The 18,895-nt window shown below is 42.6% G+C and overlaps 1 protein-coding gene across 3 annotated transcripts in view; it reads right to left on the bottom strand.

The window, feature by feature from the left end:
- Positions 1–18,895, bottom strand: part of STAB1 (stabilin 1) — a 58,362-nt gene that overhangs the window by 30,043 nt on the left and 9,424 nt on the right. For all 3 annotated transcript variants that reach the window (XM_034066213.1, XM_034066214.1, XM_034066215.1), the window contains 17 exons: positions 18,581–18,666; positions 17,427–17,496; positions 16,670–16,765; positions 16,099–16,215; positions 15,165–15,361; positions 14,820–14,956; positions 13,553–13,680; positions 12,139–12,230; positions 10,568–10,690; positions 8,580–8,714; positions 7,481–7,543; positions 6,460–6,573; positions 6,016–6,069; positions 5,158–5,238; positions 4,721–4,879; positions 3,763–3,825; positions 2,289–2,390 (listed from right to left, as the gene is read on the bottom strand). In XM_034066213.1, the coding sequence (XP_033922104.1) occupies positions 2,289–2,390; positions 3,763–3,825; positions 4,721–4,879; positions 5,158–5,238; positions 6,016–6,069; positions 6,460–6,573; positions 7,481–7,543; positions 8,580–8,714; positions 10,568–10,690; positions 12,139–12,230; positions 13,553–13,680; positions 14,820–14,956; positions 15,165–15,361; positions 16,099–16,215; positions 16,670–16,765; positions 17,427–17,496; positions 18,581–18,666 (1,817 nt within the window). The remainder of the gene's footprint in view (positions 1–2,288; positions 2,391–3,762; positions 3,826–4,720; positions 4,880–5,157; positions 5,239–6,015; positions 6,070–6,459; positions 6,574–7,480; positions 7,544–8,579; positions 8,715–10,567; positions 10,691–12,138; positions 12,231–13,552; positions 13,681–14,819; positions 14,957–15,164; positions 15,362–16,098; positions 16,216–16,669; positions 16,766–17,426; positions 17,497–18,580; positions 18,667–18,895) is intronic.

Below are 18,895 nucleotides of genomic sequence, written 5' to 3'. Positions count from 1 at the left end.
TTGGCATCTGTGTTTATAGAGCTCCTGCGTTTACAATTACTTTTCAATAATACCTCTCTCTCTGCTCAAAGCTGATTCTTCTCAGAATAAATCACTATTTTCTGCACTTTCTCTGACTTGAACAAATAGGGGCTATGTTTTCTTTGAGCTTTTATTTCTTTAATGGTACTGGCCCACTCATTCCTATTTTATCCTTGCTGCATTCCTTTGTAGTGATGTAGCAGTCTTGGACTACAGGCCTTGCCATGACTGGCCAATGGAAGAAAAATCACAAGACAAACAATCAACAGTATATAATGAGTTCCCCACAAATCATTCCATATAGTTGGCACTATGAGAGCTCAGGAGCTGCAGACAAACTTGAGGTCCATAAACTTGCTAAGAGAGATCTCCCAAACCATCTGACAACGTTTCATAAACAGGATGCAATCACTTCACAGCTTACAACACTTTCCCTGTGCTCAGCTTCCTTTGGGAGAAATGGTAAACCCAGAGTACTCTCAGTGAAAATGTGTGTTGTGGGTTAAGACTTAATTTTATGGCAAAACCAGCCTTCAGAAGGATTTGGATTATTTTCCTCCCTTTCTCAAAAACATCTTTCTCTGTATCACCCCACATGATAATGTCATCAACGTATTGCAGCTGTTCTGGAGCTTGCCCCTGGTCCAGTGCAGTCTGGATCAGTCCATGGAAGATGGCTTCCACCCTTGTGGATGGCTGTGTTTCCACCCCTGGGTCAGTTGAAGCCAAGTGTATGGGATGCTCCTCCAAGTAAAAGTGAACTGTGGCCTGCACTCTGCTGCCAAAGGGATTGAGAAAAATGCACTGGCAGTATCAACTGTGGCATACCACTTGGCTGCCTTTAACTCCAGTTCATACTGAAGTTCTAGCATGTCCAGTACAGCAGCACTCAATGGTGGTGTGACTTCATTCAGGCCAGCATAAGTTTACTGTTACTCCACTCCCCATTAGACTTTCACACTGGAGCTATTAAATGGTGAGTGGGTCCTGCTGATCACCCCTTAGCTCTCTAGTCTATGGATCAGCTTATGGATAGGAATCAGGGAATCTTGGTTGGTGTGATATTGCCGCCAGTGTACTGCTGTGGTCGCAACTGGCACTTGTTCTTCAGCCTTCAGTAACTCCACAGCAGAATCATAGAATCATAGAATATTTAGGGTTGGAAAGGACCTTAAGATCATCCACTTCCAACACCCCTGTCATGGGCAGGGACACCTCACACTAAACCATATCACCCAAGGCTCTGTCCAACCTGGCTTTGAACACCGCCAGGAACAGAGCATTCACAACTTCCCTGGGCAACCCATTCCAGTGCCTCACCACCCTTACAGTGAAGAACTTCTTCCTTATATCCAATCTAAACTTCCCCTGTTTAAGTCTTAACCCATTACTCCTTGTCCTAACACTACAGTCCCTAGTGAAGAGTCCCTCTCCAGCATCCTTGTAGGCCTCAAAGAAGGATCCTCTGAGAGACCAGGCAAGGTGGAGAGCTGCTCAGTTTCCTCTGTCTCCAAAGCAGCAATATCAAAAGCCCATTGGTACCCTTTTGGGTCTTTGAAGTACCCTCTCCTGAGGTAGTCTATGCCGAGGATGCATGGAGCCTCTGGACCAGTCACAATGGGGTGTTTTTTTGCCACTCTTACCCATATAGGCTGATTTCAGCCTCCAGTAAAGTCAACTCTTGGGATCCTTCTGTCAACTCCAGAAATATAAATGGGTTCCACTCCTTGATAACTTAATGGCATCAGGGTACACTGTACACTGGTATCTACTAGACCCTTATACTCCTATATGACTGATGTGCCAGGTCATCTGATCAACTAAAAACATCCTTATAGTGTTTTCAGCACTGTTCTCAGGCTAAAGTCAAAAACACTGGACTGCACCAGCTACTACAAAGGAATAAAATAACTGTTACAGCTGAACCCAGGACAATGTGCCACAGCTGACACTGCACCATTTGTCTCATGGCTTCCTCCAGCTTGCTGGTCACAGTTGGTGTGCTTTATTTTATTTATTGCACTCGGGTTTAACTGAGCTGCTTTCAACACCTGCAGCAGGCTGGTGCCATGTGTTCTCTGTTTGCCAAAGAAAAAGGAGGTAGCCAGGTCATTTGATGGTCCTGGGGACAGCCTTTGTGTGGGACAGCTTTCCTTTTGCTCCCACCCTATCTTCTCTCAGCTCAAGGAATCAGAACTCTTCTTGATGAACAGGAATAACAAAGCTGAGCTCCTCTCAAAGGGAATGGGGCCTTCCATCACACTCACCATGACAGTTTGATTGCAGTACCTGGCACACCCCTTCTTCAGGACATTCAGGCCTTGTGGATCATGGATGTAGACACATTCTTTTGGGGAAAGCATTGGTTCCTGTACAAACAAAACAAGTCATCAGCACTGTAACCTTCCTCTTTGCTCTTTTTGCTGCAGGGAGCAACTATGCCTGTCTCTGAGCTGAGGAAGTTCACAGAGCAGCCAAGGTGAACAAGATACCATCGTGGCATGCCTATCATGGAAGAAGGCACATGGCAACTTCCTCTTGCTCCCAGCAGTTCCTGAGTCTGAGCCAAGGTGCTGTCCTTTCATTCTAATAGTAGTGTCTATAATTCTATAATAAGGGAGAGAGTAAGAGGAGGGAGTGAGGTGGAGAATGGGAGGGAGAGGAGGCAAGAGGGAGAAAAGGGCAGGGGGAGAAAGAGAGGGTAAGAAAGAGGGGAGGAAAAACAAGGGAAATGAAAGGAAGGAGGGAGGAAGAGTTTGGAGCAGAGTAGCAGTTAAGAGAGAATGAGAGAGTAAGAGAGTGGAGGAAAGAGGAGGGAGGTGAGAGTGACAGGGAAGCAGGTGAGACAGAGAGTGACAGAGAGGGGTAAGGACTGCACATAATTTTGGAACAATGCTTAGTGACCTGTCACAGAGTTTAGACACAGGCAGAATTAGGTCCCAGAAGATTCTGGCTTCACTTGCCTCAATCAGAGAGGAATATCAAAGAGTAGTGATTTTGCAGAGCTCTACTTAAGATATTTACACTGCAAGCATATCAATAAGTTCTCCTGAAAGTCAGATCTCTCAGAAGACACCCAGCAGTTAACAGTGGTGAACACCTCTCTGGCTTCCAAAAAAAACCATCTTGGGCCTGGCCTTCACATGGGGGATTTCCTGGAACTTGCTGTTCTGCTAAGCTCAGCATGGGATAATTCAAACACCAGCACATAACCTTCTCCTCCTTACACCTCCTTCAGTTAGTTCTGCTCACCTCTGAATCAACAGGGAGCACAGGCCAAGAACAAATTGCTTCTCGCCCTCTGCAGTGCAGAAAGCTTGCTGTGGCTCTCTGGCTGTGGTTTAGGCAGTGGTAGTACTGGATGGTACTAGCGTGATCAGGCTGGGTCCTAGCAGTTTGCAGGAGCTGGCAGACTTGGCAGGTGAGCAGGAAAGCTCTGCCTGAGGCAGAATAGAAGTGCTAAAAGCTGCAAGTCTACAATTTCATTTAGCCCAGGCTGTCTCACCATTCTCTCCACTGATTCAGCAGACAGACATAAGAAATAACAGAGAACACTTAGTGGGTGACAGGCTGGGATGAGAGCTGTTGATGTGTGGGGAGTACATATTCTCTAACAAGCCTCTCTACTGTTTGCCTTTCCTGCTCTCTATTTGAAAGAGGCTTGGGTTATGAAACGTCTATCAGTACATTTGTGTATCATCATGCAGAAAAGATATCACTAAAATAACCATAAACATTTACCATTTCTCTGCTGCCAGGTGGGCAAATGCTGTTGTTGAGGGCCTCACAATCCACACAAGAGCCCTGTTAAGAAAATAAGAAGGGAAAATTCATCTTCTCAAAGGAATCCACTGCCCATGCCAAGAATGCTACAGAGATACTACTCCCATTATATATCTAAAACATCATAACATGTATCAGAAACATCTGTAGGAGGGAGTTTCAATACTCTGAAATGGGCTAAATTTATCACTTAAATAAGACTACTCATTTGTTTCAAGGAGATGTTTGCACCTGACTGCAAGATGGATGCACTCTGTGTCTCTATCAGGCACTAGACACACAACTATGCTGGAAAACCCTTTGGGCATCTACACAGCAGGCCTCACTAAATCAGCAAGTTACATGGACCCTCTGGCTACTAAGCATTAACTGTATCCCTCCAAATCAGGTACCTCTTGCCTATTCAGAGCCTTATCTTCTTTCTTCAGTAACCTACCAATGATCAAACTGGGGAGCAAGCACCTAAAATAAGGTATACAAAACTTTTCAGATGCGAATACTGCACAGCATTTATAGCTCCTGCTATTGAATGACTGCTTCCTGTCCAAACTACAGGACACAAATGCTGACAGCAATAGGAACGAAGCATTGTCAGCTGAGTCAGCAACTATTCTGTGAAGAAGATCATATAAGGCCTTATAAAAAGGTAAATATACTCTGAATCAAAGGTAGGACGGGTCAAGGAAAGAACAACAACCGAGAAGGAACGTTTGCCAGGAAAGCAGTACCTAGTGCTAGCAGAAGAAACACTAACAGTTCTGGTAAGTTCACTGCCTAAGTTCACATCAGGGAACCTCTCAGAGAGAACATATTTCCCAAATGCAATTTACACATCCTGCTTTTGTCCCTTCAGGCAAGTGAGGGGTCTGTAGCAACCTAGCAACCACTAGTACGAGAAGAGTAGAAGCTGACTCACCATCACAACTTTATGTTGCTCTTCATTGCATCTGTGAGGCAAAATGGGAATTATTGAAGGCGGGATAAAGATGCCATCCAACGTATGAATAATACCATTTGATGCCACAATGTCTCGCATATTTATGGGAATCCCTGATTCATCCATCAGAATTCTTCCCTGACACAGAAACAAACAATTTACATTCAGTTTAGCCCTTTAGACTGTATCAACTACATAAAGCCAGTGCAGGACACAGATGGTACACATCAACAAGTATAACCAAATAGTCAAGCCTTTTAGTGGAGTCACGGGTTGGATAAGAATTCAGTGACCTTAAGTTTTTTTTAAGCAGAGGAAGAAGCAGAGATGTGCTGAAACCACATTGTTCAGAACAACACCCAAACTTTCTCCTAGCACAAGAGGGTTTCCCCAAAAGGATTTTGATTCATACTTACATCTGCACTGATGTTGATAGTAATTATCTGGTTAGCCATAGTAACAATGTGTGGCATCATTATCAGTTTCTCTACAGTCACCTGAAATAAAAACACAAGGTGACAGTACCATGAAAAAGCAGGTTTATTTTGGTACAGCTTACTGAATACTTCCCTGATTCCTACCACTTAAACATTCTAAATGGGACTTCAATTTTTAGTGTGAGGCGTCCCTGCCTATAGCAGAGGGGGTTAAAACTAGATGATCTTAAGGTCCTTTCCCACCCTAACTATTCTACAATTTATATTTCATTAAATACCTTAAACACAAACAATGGGGCAGAGAGAAATCCAGGACTTTGTGTGAATTGTTTGATACCACAAACAATTGGTGGCAGCAGCCTTGGTGTTCATTCCTTGTGAAAGTAACAGTCCAGCACAGCTGAAATCACATCTCACTAATAGTGTCACTAATACATCTGCAACTAAGGGCAGACTAATAAGGGGATTTTCCAGGACATCCTCAATAAAAAATGAAAGCTCAGTCAGAAGCATAAGAGAGAACATATCTTGACTTAATAAATAAAGTTATTTCTAAAGACAGAAAAAAGGTAAACTGCAGGTACTGTACAGAAAAACTTAATGATTTGGGAAGTGAGTACCATCACTTCCAGGAAACTCAAGAGTTTCATTATGAAGAGCTCAAGCTGTGCATTTTGGCAACCACTTTCATAGTAATCATTCTGCCTTATTAGATCCTGAATCACATCTCTGCTCTTCCAGGGCAAGTCCAAGCCAACTTCTATGCCAAACCACACATTTGATAACATGCTGGCCCAAAGGATCCCAGTTATCTAGAATTAGAGCTGTCTGCTTTACCGCTGCTGAAGTGTAGATATGATGTTTCACAAGTTCCTGGAGCTTATTTATGCCCTAACAAAGAGGAGAACATGAGAATTAGATACCCTTCAACGCTCAGGAATAAGAGGAGGCAACTACATTTTCTTTTAACCAAAGACTACAATGCAAATGTATTAGAGCATTAAATTCACTTGGCAAATAAGTTCCTTCATTTTCCCCAACCCAAAGCCATAGTGAAGAAGGCAAGCTAAACATCAGTTTAAAACAATCTGGCTAACAATATTTCTCATTGCAGGCTTCATCAGCATTCATTTTTCATCCAAAGCCTTACAGAAACAGACTTGGTTTAGCCATCTCCAGGAAGAACAACTTTCAGCAATGATCAGATAACACTGTACAAGCCATTCCAGCACAGCCTAGTGCAACACTGTCAGGATGTCTTAAAGTACTGTGAGCTCTCACCTCTGTGAAAAGATAAATGAGCCTTCCATCTCTCAGCTTATCCACACCTTCATTGCTGGGTACAAATACAGTAAAGGGGCCTGGTCCATCCAGTATTGAAGGCAGACCACAGTTCTGCAGAAACAGCAAAATATTTCATCATGGATCTAGCAAGAGTTAGTGAGGTGGTCTATCAGGAAGGGAGAGGAAAAGCAAATGTGTATGAGGCAACTGGACACCAAGGGGAGGTATGTAATGTAACAGAGGCATAAATGCTACAAAAACATAGCTTGGACAATGAAGCCAGTGGTTTGAATGAAGCTAATACGAACAAGTGAATACTGTGTGAATTCTCCCTGCGTGCTTTAAACACACTTACATATACAGAGACTAAAACTGCATCATTTTTCCTGAAGAAAAGGAGAATCAAGGCTATAATCACTATTGCAATTAGTGAATTTTGCAAACAACTAACAGTGACAGAGCTGAAAACAGGCAGGCCAAGATTGTTGTGAGCAATCTTAGAGAAGACCCAGATAACTCTGGTGGAGGCAAAATGAAAATCAGTCTGTCCCTAGTGAAAATACTAACTAAATTAATCCTGAGCAGCAGCCTCAACTGTTTGTAACCTGGAGACTGCTTTTATTTAGAGATCTACACTCCAAAAACAGGCAGCTACATTCTAGCTTGGCATGAGCAGTCACGAAACCTTCACTCCTTGTCCTGACAGTGGTTAAGAACTGAACATGCTTTGGAAAACAAACTCTCCAGGATAGAGAGGAAGGGGAAGCAGGTGGGAAAGAGGCATGTATGCTTGCTGCCTGTGCCAGATGCCCTATAGATGGGAAAACGCTGATCTTGACAACTACATTTGCTTATGTAAAATACACAAAATAAGATACGACACAGAAAAAGGCATTCAGAAAGAAAAGCTAAACCACTGAAGTGTATTTAAGTTATTCAAAATTCCTACAAAACCAGCAGCAGGCTTTGCAGCAGCAGCATTGCCACAACTTCCTGCGGCAGACACAAGTTTCCTTACCTCCAGTATAGTTTCAAATCTACTAAAGATCTCCATTGAAGCAAGGATCTCACCAATGGTTTTCTGCAAGAAAATATAATGAGATAAATGGCCAGGACTGAAGCAAGGTCAGAGAACATATTAGAATGCCCTTGGCCAGTTTATGCTTGTGATTTGCACATAAAGATCCATGGAAGACCATCATCCTCAAAGTCTTCAAACCTCCCCTGTTGGGCAGTTGATCTACATGGACTGAGCTGCAGTAACCTAAGCACAAACTCCCTCAGCTGCACAACAAACCAGATTATCAAAGGTACCATGCACTTGAGCTGCCTTATGTTTTTTCACTCCCATCTTCACATTAAATTAATGAAGAGGCAGTTGCTTAGTATCAATAAAACTAAAGATACAGTACTCCCAGTGCTATACAAATCAGTTCTGGGCTTGCAGGGAGTGGAGTTGCTCTCTCATCTCAAATCTCCCTGTGCTTTGAGGACAAGAGCTCACTGTGCCAGCTGCAAATGAGCACCAACGCTGAGAAAATACATGTGCATACTCCTGAAAGCATAGAGGATATAGATGCCTTCTTTTTTGCCACGTTGCCCATGAAGACTAAGGTAACAGGAGGAACCTCCCTCCAAGTATCAAAACTTGTGAAGAAACTTGTCTGACCTTTATTTGCAGGAATCTGAATGGGGTTTTGGCAGAAAGCACTTCCTGTAGAACACGCAGAGGCACAGTGTTCCAAGGAACACTGGTACAAATGGGTTTGATTCCAAAAATGACTGACGTGATCACTAGCCTTTATTGCAAAGCCAACATCACAAGGAAAGGAAACATCTGAAGGGGTCCCTCATGAAAGTAGTATTCACTATTCATCCATTGTAAAAGTTTCATTGCAAGGCCTGTATCTGGCTAATATAGTTCTATTAGTACTTTTAATGCTATAGTGATATAATAGTACCTAATGGGCCTGATTAAGAGCTGAAAACAAAATAAGTTGCCTTTTTCCTTTAAAAGAAGCATCACTGATTTGGAAGTTTAATGGTGAGAATAGGTTATTTTTTAAGTGTTTACTCTACAGTCCCATTAAAAAAAAGAAATATGGATTTCTGTGTACCTGTGGGTTTCTGAGGTTGTCAGTGCTGGGTTTTTTCCTTAGGGTGTTCACAATATGCATGATGCCATTGGCTGCTGGTAGGTTTGATTGCAAAATGTTGTACAATTCCCCCGGCAGGTCTTGATATCGAAACGACTTGACATACGCATGGATAATAATAAAAGGTTATTTTCTTGTTGTATACTTGTCTTATCACAATAGATCCATAAAACATTGTTCCCTTCAGTTCTCTCGGCCTGTGAGTCAGCAAGGTGAAGGCACAACCAGAACAAGAATGGTTTAAGTGAACAAAAACCTTAAGATCATCCAGTTCCAAGCCCCCTGCCATGGGAAAGGATGCTTCACACTAGACCATGTAGCCCAAAGGCTCTGTCCAACCTGGCCTTGAACACTGACAGGGATGGAGCATTCACCACTTACTTGGGCAACCAGTGCCTTGCCGTGCTCATAGTAAAGAACTTCTTCCTTGTATCTAACCTGAACTTCCCCTGTTTAAGTGTAAACCCATCGCCCCTTGTGCTATCACTACAGTCCCTGATGAAGAGTCCCTTTCTGGCATCCTTCTAGGAGTTACTCTGGAAAAATTAAACTTAAGGAGTGGGCTTGTGTAAAACAAGCATCCCACTTGTACTTGAATTTGGGCAGTACTTTGATCCTGGGGGATGCTTTTAAGTCTAATTAAAGAAAAAAGACCTAATCTGGGACCATCATTTCTAGAATTGAGTTTGAGTGCAAATGATGCTTGATCCCTGCTCTGGATCACAGAAGGGTGTGCTATCAAGTAGCTGCTGCATCAGTCTGTCAAGTACAAAGTGGGAAACACGGTGCCTCCTGCACACTGAAGTACAGAATTTGGAGGCAATCCTAGAGCTACAGCTTTGACTGCAACTCTCACTGGCTCACAACACCAACATGCAATCTTTATAACAAAGCCAAACCAGTCAGGCTCACTGAATTATAAGGAACATATCTGGTCCTTCTACGCTGTATGCAACTATGCACTGAAGCTGGGAGTATGGGGGTGCTGCAAGGGTAACCTACAAACTAAGCCTAGTGCTGGAGCCATAATCCAAGTTCAGCCAAGCACAACTTCCCCATGCTTTTCATTTCACCATGTGCATTCCTTGAACTACTCCTCCTCCCTGCCCTGAACTTCAGTTCACAGCACTGAGGATTCTGGCTGAAACAAAGGAAGGGGAGGGCAGACTTCTCACATCAAAAGACTCTGAGTAAACAAACAGGAAAGCAATGTAAAAAAAGCACTGACAGGCTCAGATCGGATTCCCCGGCTCCAAATAGTGCTTTGTCCTTTTGATGCATGCAGGGTGCATGTATTATGACCTAGACCTCAAGGCCAAGGCTGGATCCTCAGAGAGGAAGCATACGGCTCTCCCTTGGCCAGCTGTGAGCATGCATTCAGGAAAAGTGCAGAATGGAGAAAGAACAGTGAATCCTGGAAAATATGAGTCAATTGGAAAAGGGAAAAAAAGCTTTCCATATCAGAACATAATGATGAACAAATCTTTGCTAGGAAAACTAAGAAAAATAAAATAGAAAGAGGGTAAAAGGGAAACTGGAAGAGAAAATATTCAGCATGTGGTTGTGTCTAAGCACACAATCTCCAGGGAGAAGCATTCATTTGGAAGAGAGGTTTTGCTGCCTCTTCCATGTCAGCTACACGAATATTATAGCTGCCAGTGATGTAGGGAAAAGTTCCCTTCTCCAGAATACATATACAGACCAAGAAAAAACCATTCACAAGTCAGATTCTGGCTAATTAGTTATCTGCAAGAAGGGAGAAGTGGTTGCTTGGGTGTCTGGTCTTAAATCAACTTGCTTTGGACTCCACAAAGGAGCTTGTTGTTCTGATTGCAAGTAGGCTGATTAGAGAAAGGTTTTCTGGTTAAAAAAGCACACTGAGGAAACTATGCTCAAGATCCACTCTGTCTTACATGAAAACAGGACTTCAAGTTCAGGAGATCCTTTACCTGGCTACTGAATGTTAGCTGATGTCCTGACAAGGTCCACAGAGTCTTGGTTTTTACCATGTCTTCCATCAAATGCAGACCAGCAACAATATGCATCTTGCACAAATGCTCAGCAGTGGTATCCTATGGGGAATAAAGAGCACAAAGAAAATAAATGACATGTTCTTTCAAGAACCTCGTCTAAAAACAGACATTTTTGTTCCTGTGTTAGCTCAATACAAGATTGAGCTTCCCTCTTCATCTTGGTTCACTGGAGTAGCACTGTGGCAAATCTTTTGTTTCTATTTGTGCACACACTCAAATACAGGAAGACTGATTAACCTGAAAGTGATTTTAGAAGAATCCTCTAAACAGAAACCTATTGGTCTTGGACAATTTAGAAGCTATCCTTGCATGCTCCAGATTATAAAACTTCCTAAATCTCCCCATACATAATGTTTATGATGAACCATATAGGTGGTCTAAGCAACTGAATTTACGTTTAGTTTCTTCCTTTGTTTTCTGAGCTTTCCATTTGTCAGTACTGATTTAGTTGGAAATGACTCACGTGGGAACAGGTAGACTGTGCAACTTGGCAGCCTTTTCTGATGTATTTTCTGTGAATCCAGAAATTACCATGATGATCCAGGCACAGGGCATGACTTGTGTTAGTGGAAACTAATGTTCAACAGGCTTACTGGTTAGGAGTTGCTCACTTGACTCTATGTGAGTATTCAAGTCACTGCTGCTGCACACATAGCTTTGCTATCAAGCAAAGGAATGATATTTCTAAACCCCTTGGAAACGTCATGTTCAAATGAGGTTGGTCTGTCTAGATTATTCTTAAGGCATTTACCTTCTTACATTCAAGTGCTAGCTGTAAGCTAGTTGCCACCTGAAACACAATTAGCATGCAAATAAAACCCCAGTTGCATGAGCTGCCTCTGTAGCTCAGGTGTGTTGATTTTCAGCTTTGTCCTGGGAAAATGGCTTATATACTTTCTCATCCTAATGATGAATAGCCTGGCTGTGGGCTTAGCTGTGCAAAAACTACTGCAAAAACACACCATTTAATTCAAATAAATAAACAAAATAATTATATGAACTACTTGCTGATGCCTAGAATTCCCAAACTATGTCCTGCCATACTTGCTATCCCCATTAATAAAATGAGCTCTTCTCAAGAAGTTGACATCATATCCACATCTAGAGCCACAGACCCAAAATCCAAGACTGATGCAAATCTCAGGCCCTTTTGAAAAAGCAACCTCAAATAGTGGAAAGCCACCTAAGATTTTGAGAACAGTTGCACACAGGAGGTTTGAGCTTGCAATGAAGAATGACCAGAAATGCTTGCACTTCCTGACATTAAAAAACAAACTCTGTCAATATTGAAGAGAGAGATAAAGGTGAGGGATCTAACAACCTCTGTGAGACTGCAACTTAACCAGACAATGAAGAGTCTTCCCAAGAGATTGCTTATATAAATACTGCATTCCCAAATCCCACTCTCAGATCAATCAGTTCTTACAGGCTGCAGAACTCAGGCAGGAAAGAACAGAAGAAAAATTGCTAAAACCAAGAAAACTTACATTAAATTCCATTTTATCATGAATGGGAAGCAGGGATGGTACAAAGACTGTGAAAGGTCCATATTTAGTCAGCAACACTGAGCAACCAGAAACTGCAAAAGAATGGCAATGTGAAGTAGCTACTTAGCATATGGTTTAACTCCAGCAATAATTATTCTTCTTAACACAATTCAATCTATGCATTTTTGGCCCAGTGCAAGTAACTAGTACTTGTTTACAAGGAACCAGAGGGAGTTTCATACTGCTATCACAGCCCAACTTGGTTGCTATTAGTTTTAAGCTCACTTTGAACCACTGCTGAAATCTGCAGAATATTCATCATTTTGCTTCCACATGCCTATTACCTCATTCTTGGGTCAAGTGCCCTCTGTCTTTCCTTTGGAACAATTAATTTTGGGGTCTGAATGAAGAAATTCTTTACATTGGAATTTAGTGAGACTAAATACTTCTTGAGAAGCTGCTATGAGCCCACACCTGTCAGCCCTCACCCAATCATCAATGGCCCATCAACAAAATCCACATCAACAAAGGTCATTAGGTAGTAAGTTCCACAGCACAGGTGTTAGGAATCTGGAGATCCTCATGTGGTTGTCCATTGCACAAATCATTATGGGCAACATGCAAAAAAAATCAGTGCTGCCAACACTGGTATGTAGCAGGGAGGAATATTCACAAATACTAAGCTGAGCTTTGAGACCTATGTCTGTGCTCCTGTCAAGTTAGTGGAGATAGAGAAGACTGTGCAGAGGATGAGTTGGAGAAGGTATCTAACATAAATATGCTTTGGTCTACAGGGTTCTCATTCTTTCCTTGGATTACAGTGAGGCAAAAAATTAAACTCTGCAGCTATCACTCCCCACACTTGCAGTACATGGGTTCTAAAACAGTTTTCTATGCTTTGCAAAGCATTTCCTCACTCAGAAATTATCATGGTGCATAGAATAAAACCTTTTCATCTCTGTAATAGCCTCTCATTAAGGCTGTTTAAGGGCTCAGTAAATGTTCTACTAAGTAGAGGACCATGGCACAGCAGCCTCAAGCATCACTGCTAGAAAACTCAGTGACAGCTGAAGATTACTGAGCCTTCACACAGATGCTGCAGGTGGAGGCACAGCAGTGGTTTGATACAAACAGGTCTGAATTACAGCTCCAAGGTAAGCTTTCCTTCCCCTGTAGATAAGGCATGTTCTTCACCAGAACTGTCAAATACCTAATACACACCCACAGTACTCTCTGCAACCGTCTCCTCAATTCACAATCTAGAACTAGTTATATGAGTTCAGAGATGTGATGTGTTCAATTTGTAGCCCATGCTCATACACTGCAAAACAGATTATTACACTGGAAAGCTTTTAGCCTTTTCAGACACATTCATGTTTGCTCCATTCCCCAAACAAGTTCAAAAGACATTTACCAAACATTCTCCTGGCGACGTTTAATTTCCTAGCAAACCTTCCTCTTGAATTCTGCTGATTTATCTCACCCAAGAGATCTTTATAGCAACTTCTCCCATCTCCTATCTCCCCTTCTTTACACACACAGCTAAGAGACAAGAATGAAACATAAAAAACCATTACAAAACACTTCACAATGCTTGCAACAAAATATGAGTAGAACAACATGTCAGAAGAACAACATGTCAGAATCTACACTTGAAAGACAAATCCCAGCTTTAGGGAACAGGTAAGAGCTTAGCAACTTCTCCTAAACTGACAGGAAAAGATGCACACTTCTGGAGTGCAAGCAAATTTGGACTTACCCAAAGAAAATAAAGATGCTTTCTCAGATATAATCAACATGAGGATTGTCTGCTCTAGAGTTAAGGGTGCAGAGAGCCACAATACATTTATCAACATCTTTCTAACTAGATATTCAGTCAGTACTAGTCATTGCAGCAGCTGAAAATTTGAGGTAATGGTAATGTTTAAAAACCACAAGCTAAGTGAAAATCTAACAAACAGCACCTGTGTGACCCCTCGGATTCGGTAAGAAGTGCCAGCTCAAACGCATCAGGTAGCTACGGCTCATCTTAAACTTAATGAAGGTCCCAGGCAGGCTAATGGCTTTTCCAGAAAAGCTTATCTACATGTGAAAATCTCCGTCCTGATTCACACGCGTTTATAGTCATTACTCAAAGACTACCCAAGATCACTGGCTGATAACTATGTTTTTTCCCGTTTGGGTTTAGTCCAAGCATCGGCTCTGCTCTTTCTGTTTCAGGGATGCAAAGACATGCGACACGGGAGGAATTTGACATTACTCCAGCCTCAGAGGGCTGTGTGCCAGCTGCTGGGGAACAGATCTAAGGCAGGCACTGTGCTGAACACCGCGTCCTGCACTTTGCTAGCAGATCTGCAGCAAGGGGAAGCTGCCGTGTTTCAGTTCTGGCCTGGAGCACACAGTGAGCAAGTGGAAGCTAACAGTTTTAGCAGCACTGGAGAAGGAAGGGTCAAAGAAATGGGACTGCTCTTTCCCTCTTCAGTCTCTCAAAGAAGCTCCACCTTTTCCAGGACTGGCTCTTTCTTTTCAATGGGCTTGTTACAAATGGGCTCTACTCAAAAGGTGCCTCTGGCCCATTCTCAGTTAGCTCTCAGTTCCTTCAAAATTCAACTCATCCAAACTCAGTTTCCATTCTAGCTTCAGAATAAGCATTTTTAATAGCAAGCTTTAAACTCACTTACCTAGGATTCCCCTGGGAATTAATTTCACATGTGGAAGTCACGTCGCAAAAATATTGCCGGCAATCGTTGGGAAATACAATACACTCAGGTGAAGGACTTCTCCTACTCATCATCCCACGCCTGCAAATACAAGTTGCCTAAGGGAAGGCAACACAATGATTATAGAGCTTCATTCATTATCTTTTACCCAATAAGTGACCCTACAAAAATGCTGTCTGGTTTCCCTTTGCAAAATCTAAGGTGAAGAGAGCAGATTTGACCAACACAATGGTGAGCTCATTTGAAGAACTCACTGACCATTCTTCAGACCCTTAATGGTTACTGAGATGCTGCTATTGCCCTTACCTCTCCTGGACGTTTGTAAACACAAACTGTAGAGTTCTCTGGGCAGCCTCCATTGTTGTCAACACATGGGTTTATGGGCTGGCAAACCTTCCCATCTCCCTGAAATCCTTCTTTGCAAGTACACTGGTACTTTCGTGGTCCAAGAACCTTACATACAGCAAAGGGGGAGCATGGAGAAGCAGCACAAGGATCTTGAGCTGCAAGTAAAGGAGTGAGAGTAATCAAATATCTGTTTTCCAAACAACACTTACTGCAGCACAGCAGAATGCTAAAGGCCTGGAAAGAATGGAGTATAAGGGATTTATACTATTAAGCTTCTAAAATTTCAGAGGATAATAAAAAAATTTCAGAAAGTAGACATTTTGATGGGTTTTAATCTGAGGAATTTGGATGACACCTTCTTCATATTACTTCAGTAACACAACTGGGAGTGACAGAGGATGCTTGGGTTTATTTCTGAATTTCCATAACATTTGAGGATATATGAAACCGCAGTTTTGTTGGCAAAACCTGAAAAAGCCAAAGTAAAGCTATCCATAGCTAGCTAATCATATGCATCTTACTGACTTTCTGTTAACAAAGCCAATTCAGAAACTTGTATTTGAAATCAGTGAAGAAATCCAAACAATCACACACCTTATTATTTAAACTGATACAGACAACAATATCCCATTCTAACAGTTATTCAGTACATACTTATAAGTGAGTGCCGGATGAAACCTGCAACTCTGATCAATTTCTTGCTTTCAGGACCAAATGAGAGGAAAGCCAAAACTTTAGCCATTAATCTTAAAGCTTTTCCTGAAAACCAGGTTCTTAAGCCTCTGCAGTGAAGTAAGCATTGCATTTATAGTGATCAAATTCATCCAGAGATGCCAGTGCAGTAAGGTTCTTCCAAACAGGGGACAATTTATGGTCACAGAGAGTTTCTCACCTTGGCAAGTGCTCCCAATTTTTCTGTAGCCCAGCTTGCAGTCACACATCGCTGTCCCATCCCTTACCACGCATTCACTATTGGCCTCACATGTCACACCTTTGCAAAGGGGAAGCTCTAGAATCACACAGTAAAGAGAGTTTCCTTTTGAGCATGCAGAACACTGCTGGAAAACACATCTTACAATGTATTTGGAAACGAAGGCAAATGTGGTTTCCAGAGACTCTCGAGCTGACACAAAGGCCAAGGGATACAAGCAGTATGGACAGCTCTAAATCACTGCAGCCTAAGTAGTTAGGTCCTGCAAAGCTTGGAGAGAAGCGAGGATCTATCTGGTTTTCAAAGGAAGAACGGAGGCATGAAGAGGTGGTACATTTCAGCCACTGTCACAGAGTGGGGAGCCCACCCCAGCTTTTCCCTCTGTCTAGTTCACCAGTGCTCATGTAATCTTCCCTCTACATTCCCAAGCTATTAATTTGCCCCCCCCCCAAGCTGCTTTTGGGACACATACATCCAAGCCCATATCACAGTTTAGCTCTAACAGTTCCTCTGCAGTTATCAATATATTTACCTTGGTCACATCTGGGGCCAGTGTAGCCTCCATAGCATGTGCAGCTTCCATTCCCATTGATGCCGCTGTTGCATTCCCCATGCACACAGTCACACACTGCAAGGGAAGTCCAGACAAACCTGACCTTCAGCTACAAGGCAGTGATAGGGCTCCAGGTGTACACTGGCCAACAGCCCTCAGACTTAGCACCCTGATTTCCCAGTAATTCACAGAGCCAGGAATTCACAGCAAATGTAGCTACTCTTAAAAGCTGTCTATGCCAGTCAGAGCTTACAGAGGGCAAACTGCATGTCCTGGGCTCAAGGAGACCAAGTACTGCTCTCTAAGACAAGTCTTGAAAGCAAGATCTAGACCAGCTTTTCAGGCATGTGTTTCAACTTCCCACTCCTCTTCCTGCAGCCAGTGTGGAAGGAGGCAGTGTTAAGAGTGCCTGCTACATCCGTATCCCAGCATGGGTGTTGTCATGTGAGCACAACTACCAAGATCACACCTCTGTAACAACCTGGCTAGAAAGAGATAGGAAACTGAGAAACCTCTGTTAAGGGGAGAGACAGCTTTACAATAGGAAAAATGGACTGTTTTGAGTGAAAGACTGAGAATCATGTGTCTAACAGGACAGTGGAGAGGGGCACAAAGACAAAATGCCAAGACACCCTTTCCTCCTCTCCAGCAGCCTTCTTCATTCAACCTTCCCCCTCCCTCTTTCCTTGCTTTCAGTTATTCATGTGAAGATTACACTTGAATTACTGATTCTTACCTGACAGACAGTCTGGGCCAAAACGATTTTCATCCTGACAATCCTGGCAGGCAAACCCACTGTATTGCTCCTAGAAGGGCCCCCAAATGTCCCAGATGTTAATTTCTGTATCATTGCATTATTCTACACATTGTTATAGTTCAGTCTCACTCCATTATTTTATGACAGCCAACACACTACAGTAAAGGAAACTGATCTCTTAAGTGCTTCAGTAGTATTAGTCAATCCCCATGGCAAAGACCACCACAGTGTAAGCTGACACAGAGAATGCATGCAAATGTCAGCAAAACTCTGGTGGGCACGGAGGAAACAACATCAAAATGTGACACACATACAAGAAGGTACCAGCTCGCTTCTGTTATCTCTCTGAAAAAGGAATCTGGAATTCACTAAAGCCAGTGGGATTTCTGACACTGATTTTACTGGGCCTGGGGACCTTCAGCATATATTTTAATTGATACAAGGCATCTTAGTTAAATCCAAAATCAACCTTTCTTAAAGAAAAGTCCAAGAGGATTTTAGCTCACAATGCTATTAAGTAAAGAAGCTGTAAAAATATACAATTCATAAGAGAAAGTTTCAAGCCTAACACTGATCCATTAAGCTAAACATTTTAGAAACACAGCTCTATGTGATTCAAACATGCAGGGATTTTTTTTATGCTTTTGTTGTAGTAAGTCTGAAGCTGTAAAGAAAAAAATTAACATTAGTCCTAAATACTCTTTCTGGACTCTTCTGCATTTCCTGAGAAAGGGAGAACCTGACTGCCAAGGTGCAGCACCAACTAATTTGGGAGGTATATCGTCTCAGTCTGGAAAAGGTGCTGTGCATTAAGAACCAAGTATCTCAGGGCTTTCTGCAGCCACAGACAGGCACTGATTATTTCAGCTGCTCAGAGGGTTAAATCCATGCAATTTTTAGTTCATTTCCCCACAGGGATCCTTCCCAGCTCCATACCCTCACCGCCAGTATCTTAGTGCTACTGCTGACCACACCAGCCCTCCAGGAAAGCCACAGACACAGATGCTGGAACGAAAGAAACTGCTAATGACCCTCCAGGCAGAAGGGCATCCTTCATCCAAAGCATCTGTACAGATACCATACAATTCCTTCTGACAAAAGCACACAACCCTCAGAATAAACCATACACTGACCTTGCAGATGCAGGTCCCATTTTGCTGTATACCATCCAAGCATGTCCCATGGCCATTGCAGGGATTTTGAGAGCCACCTGCACACTCTAGCAGGCAAGACATAGACCAGATAAGGTAAGACTGAACAACCAGTACCTGCATCCCCCTTTTTATCTCCCCTTCCTCCAGGCATTCCAGTTGTGCAAAGGCAATGGCCTCTTCACCAGCAAAGTCCCTGCTTACGTATCCAATAGCAGTGGCCCAGTGCTGGTGAATATGGCCAGAAGTGGCACCAAGGAGCAATTTGGCTGATAGCTAAGAAAAGCCTTTTATTGA

The sequence above is a fragment of the Melopsittacus undulatus genome, chromosome 9 (genome assembly GCF_012275295.1).
Source record: "Melopsittacus undulatus isolate bMelUnd1 chromosome 9, bMelUnd1.mat.Z, whole genome shotgun sequence".
Lineage (NCBI taxonomy): Eukaryota > Metazoa > Chordata > Aves > Psittaciformes > Psittaculidae > Melopsittacus > Melopsittacus undulatus.
The sequence above is the reverse complement of the archived record's forward strand: the minus strand, read 5'-3'. Positions and strand labels throughout refer to the sequence as shown.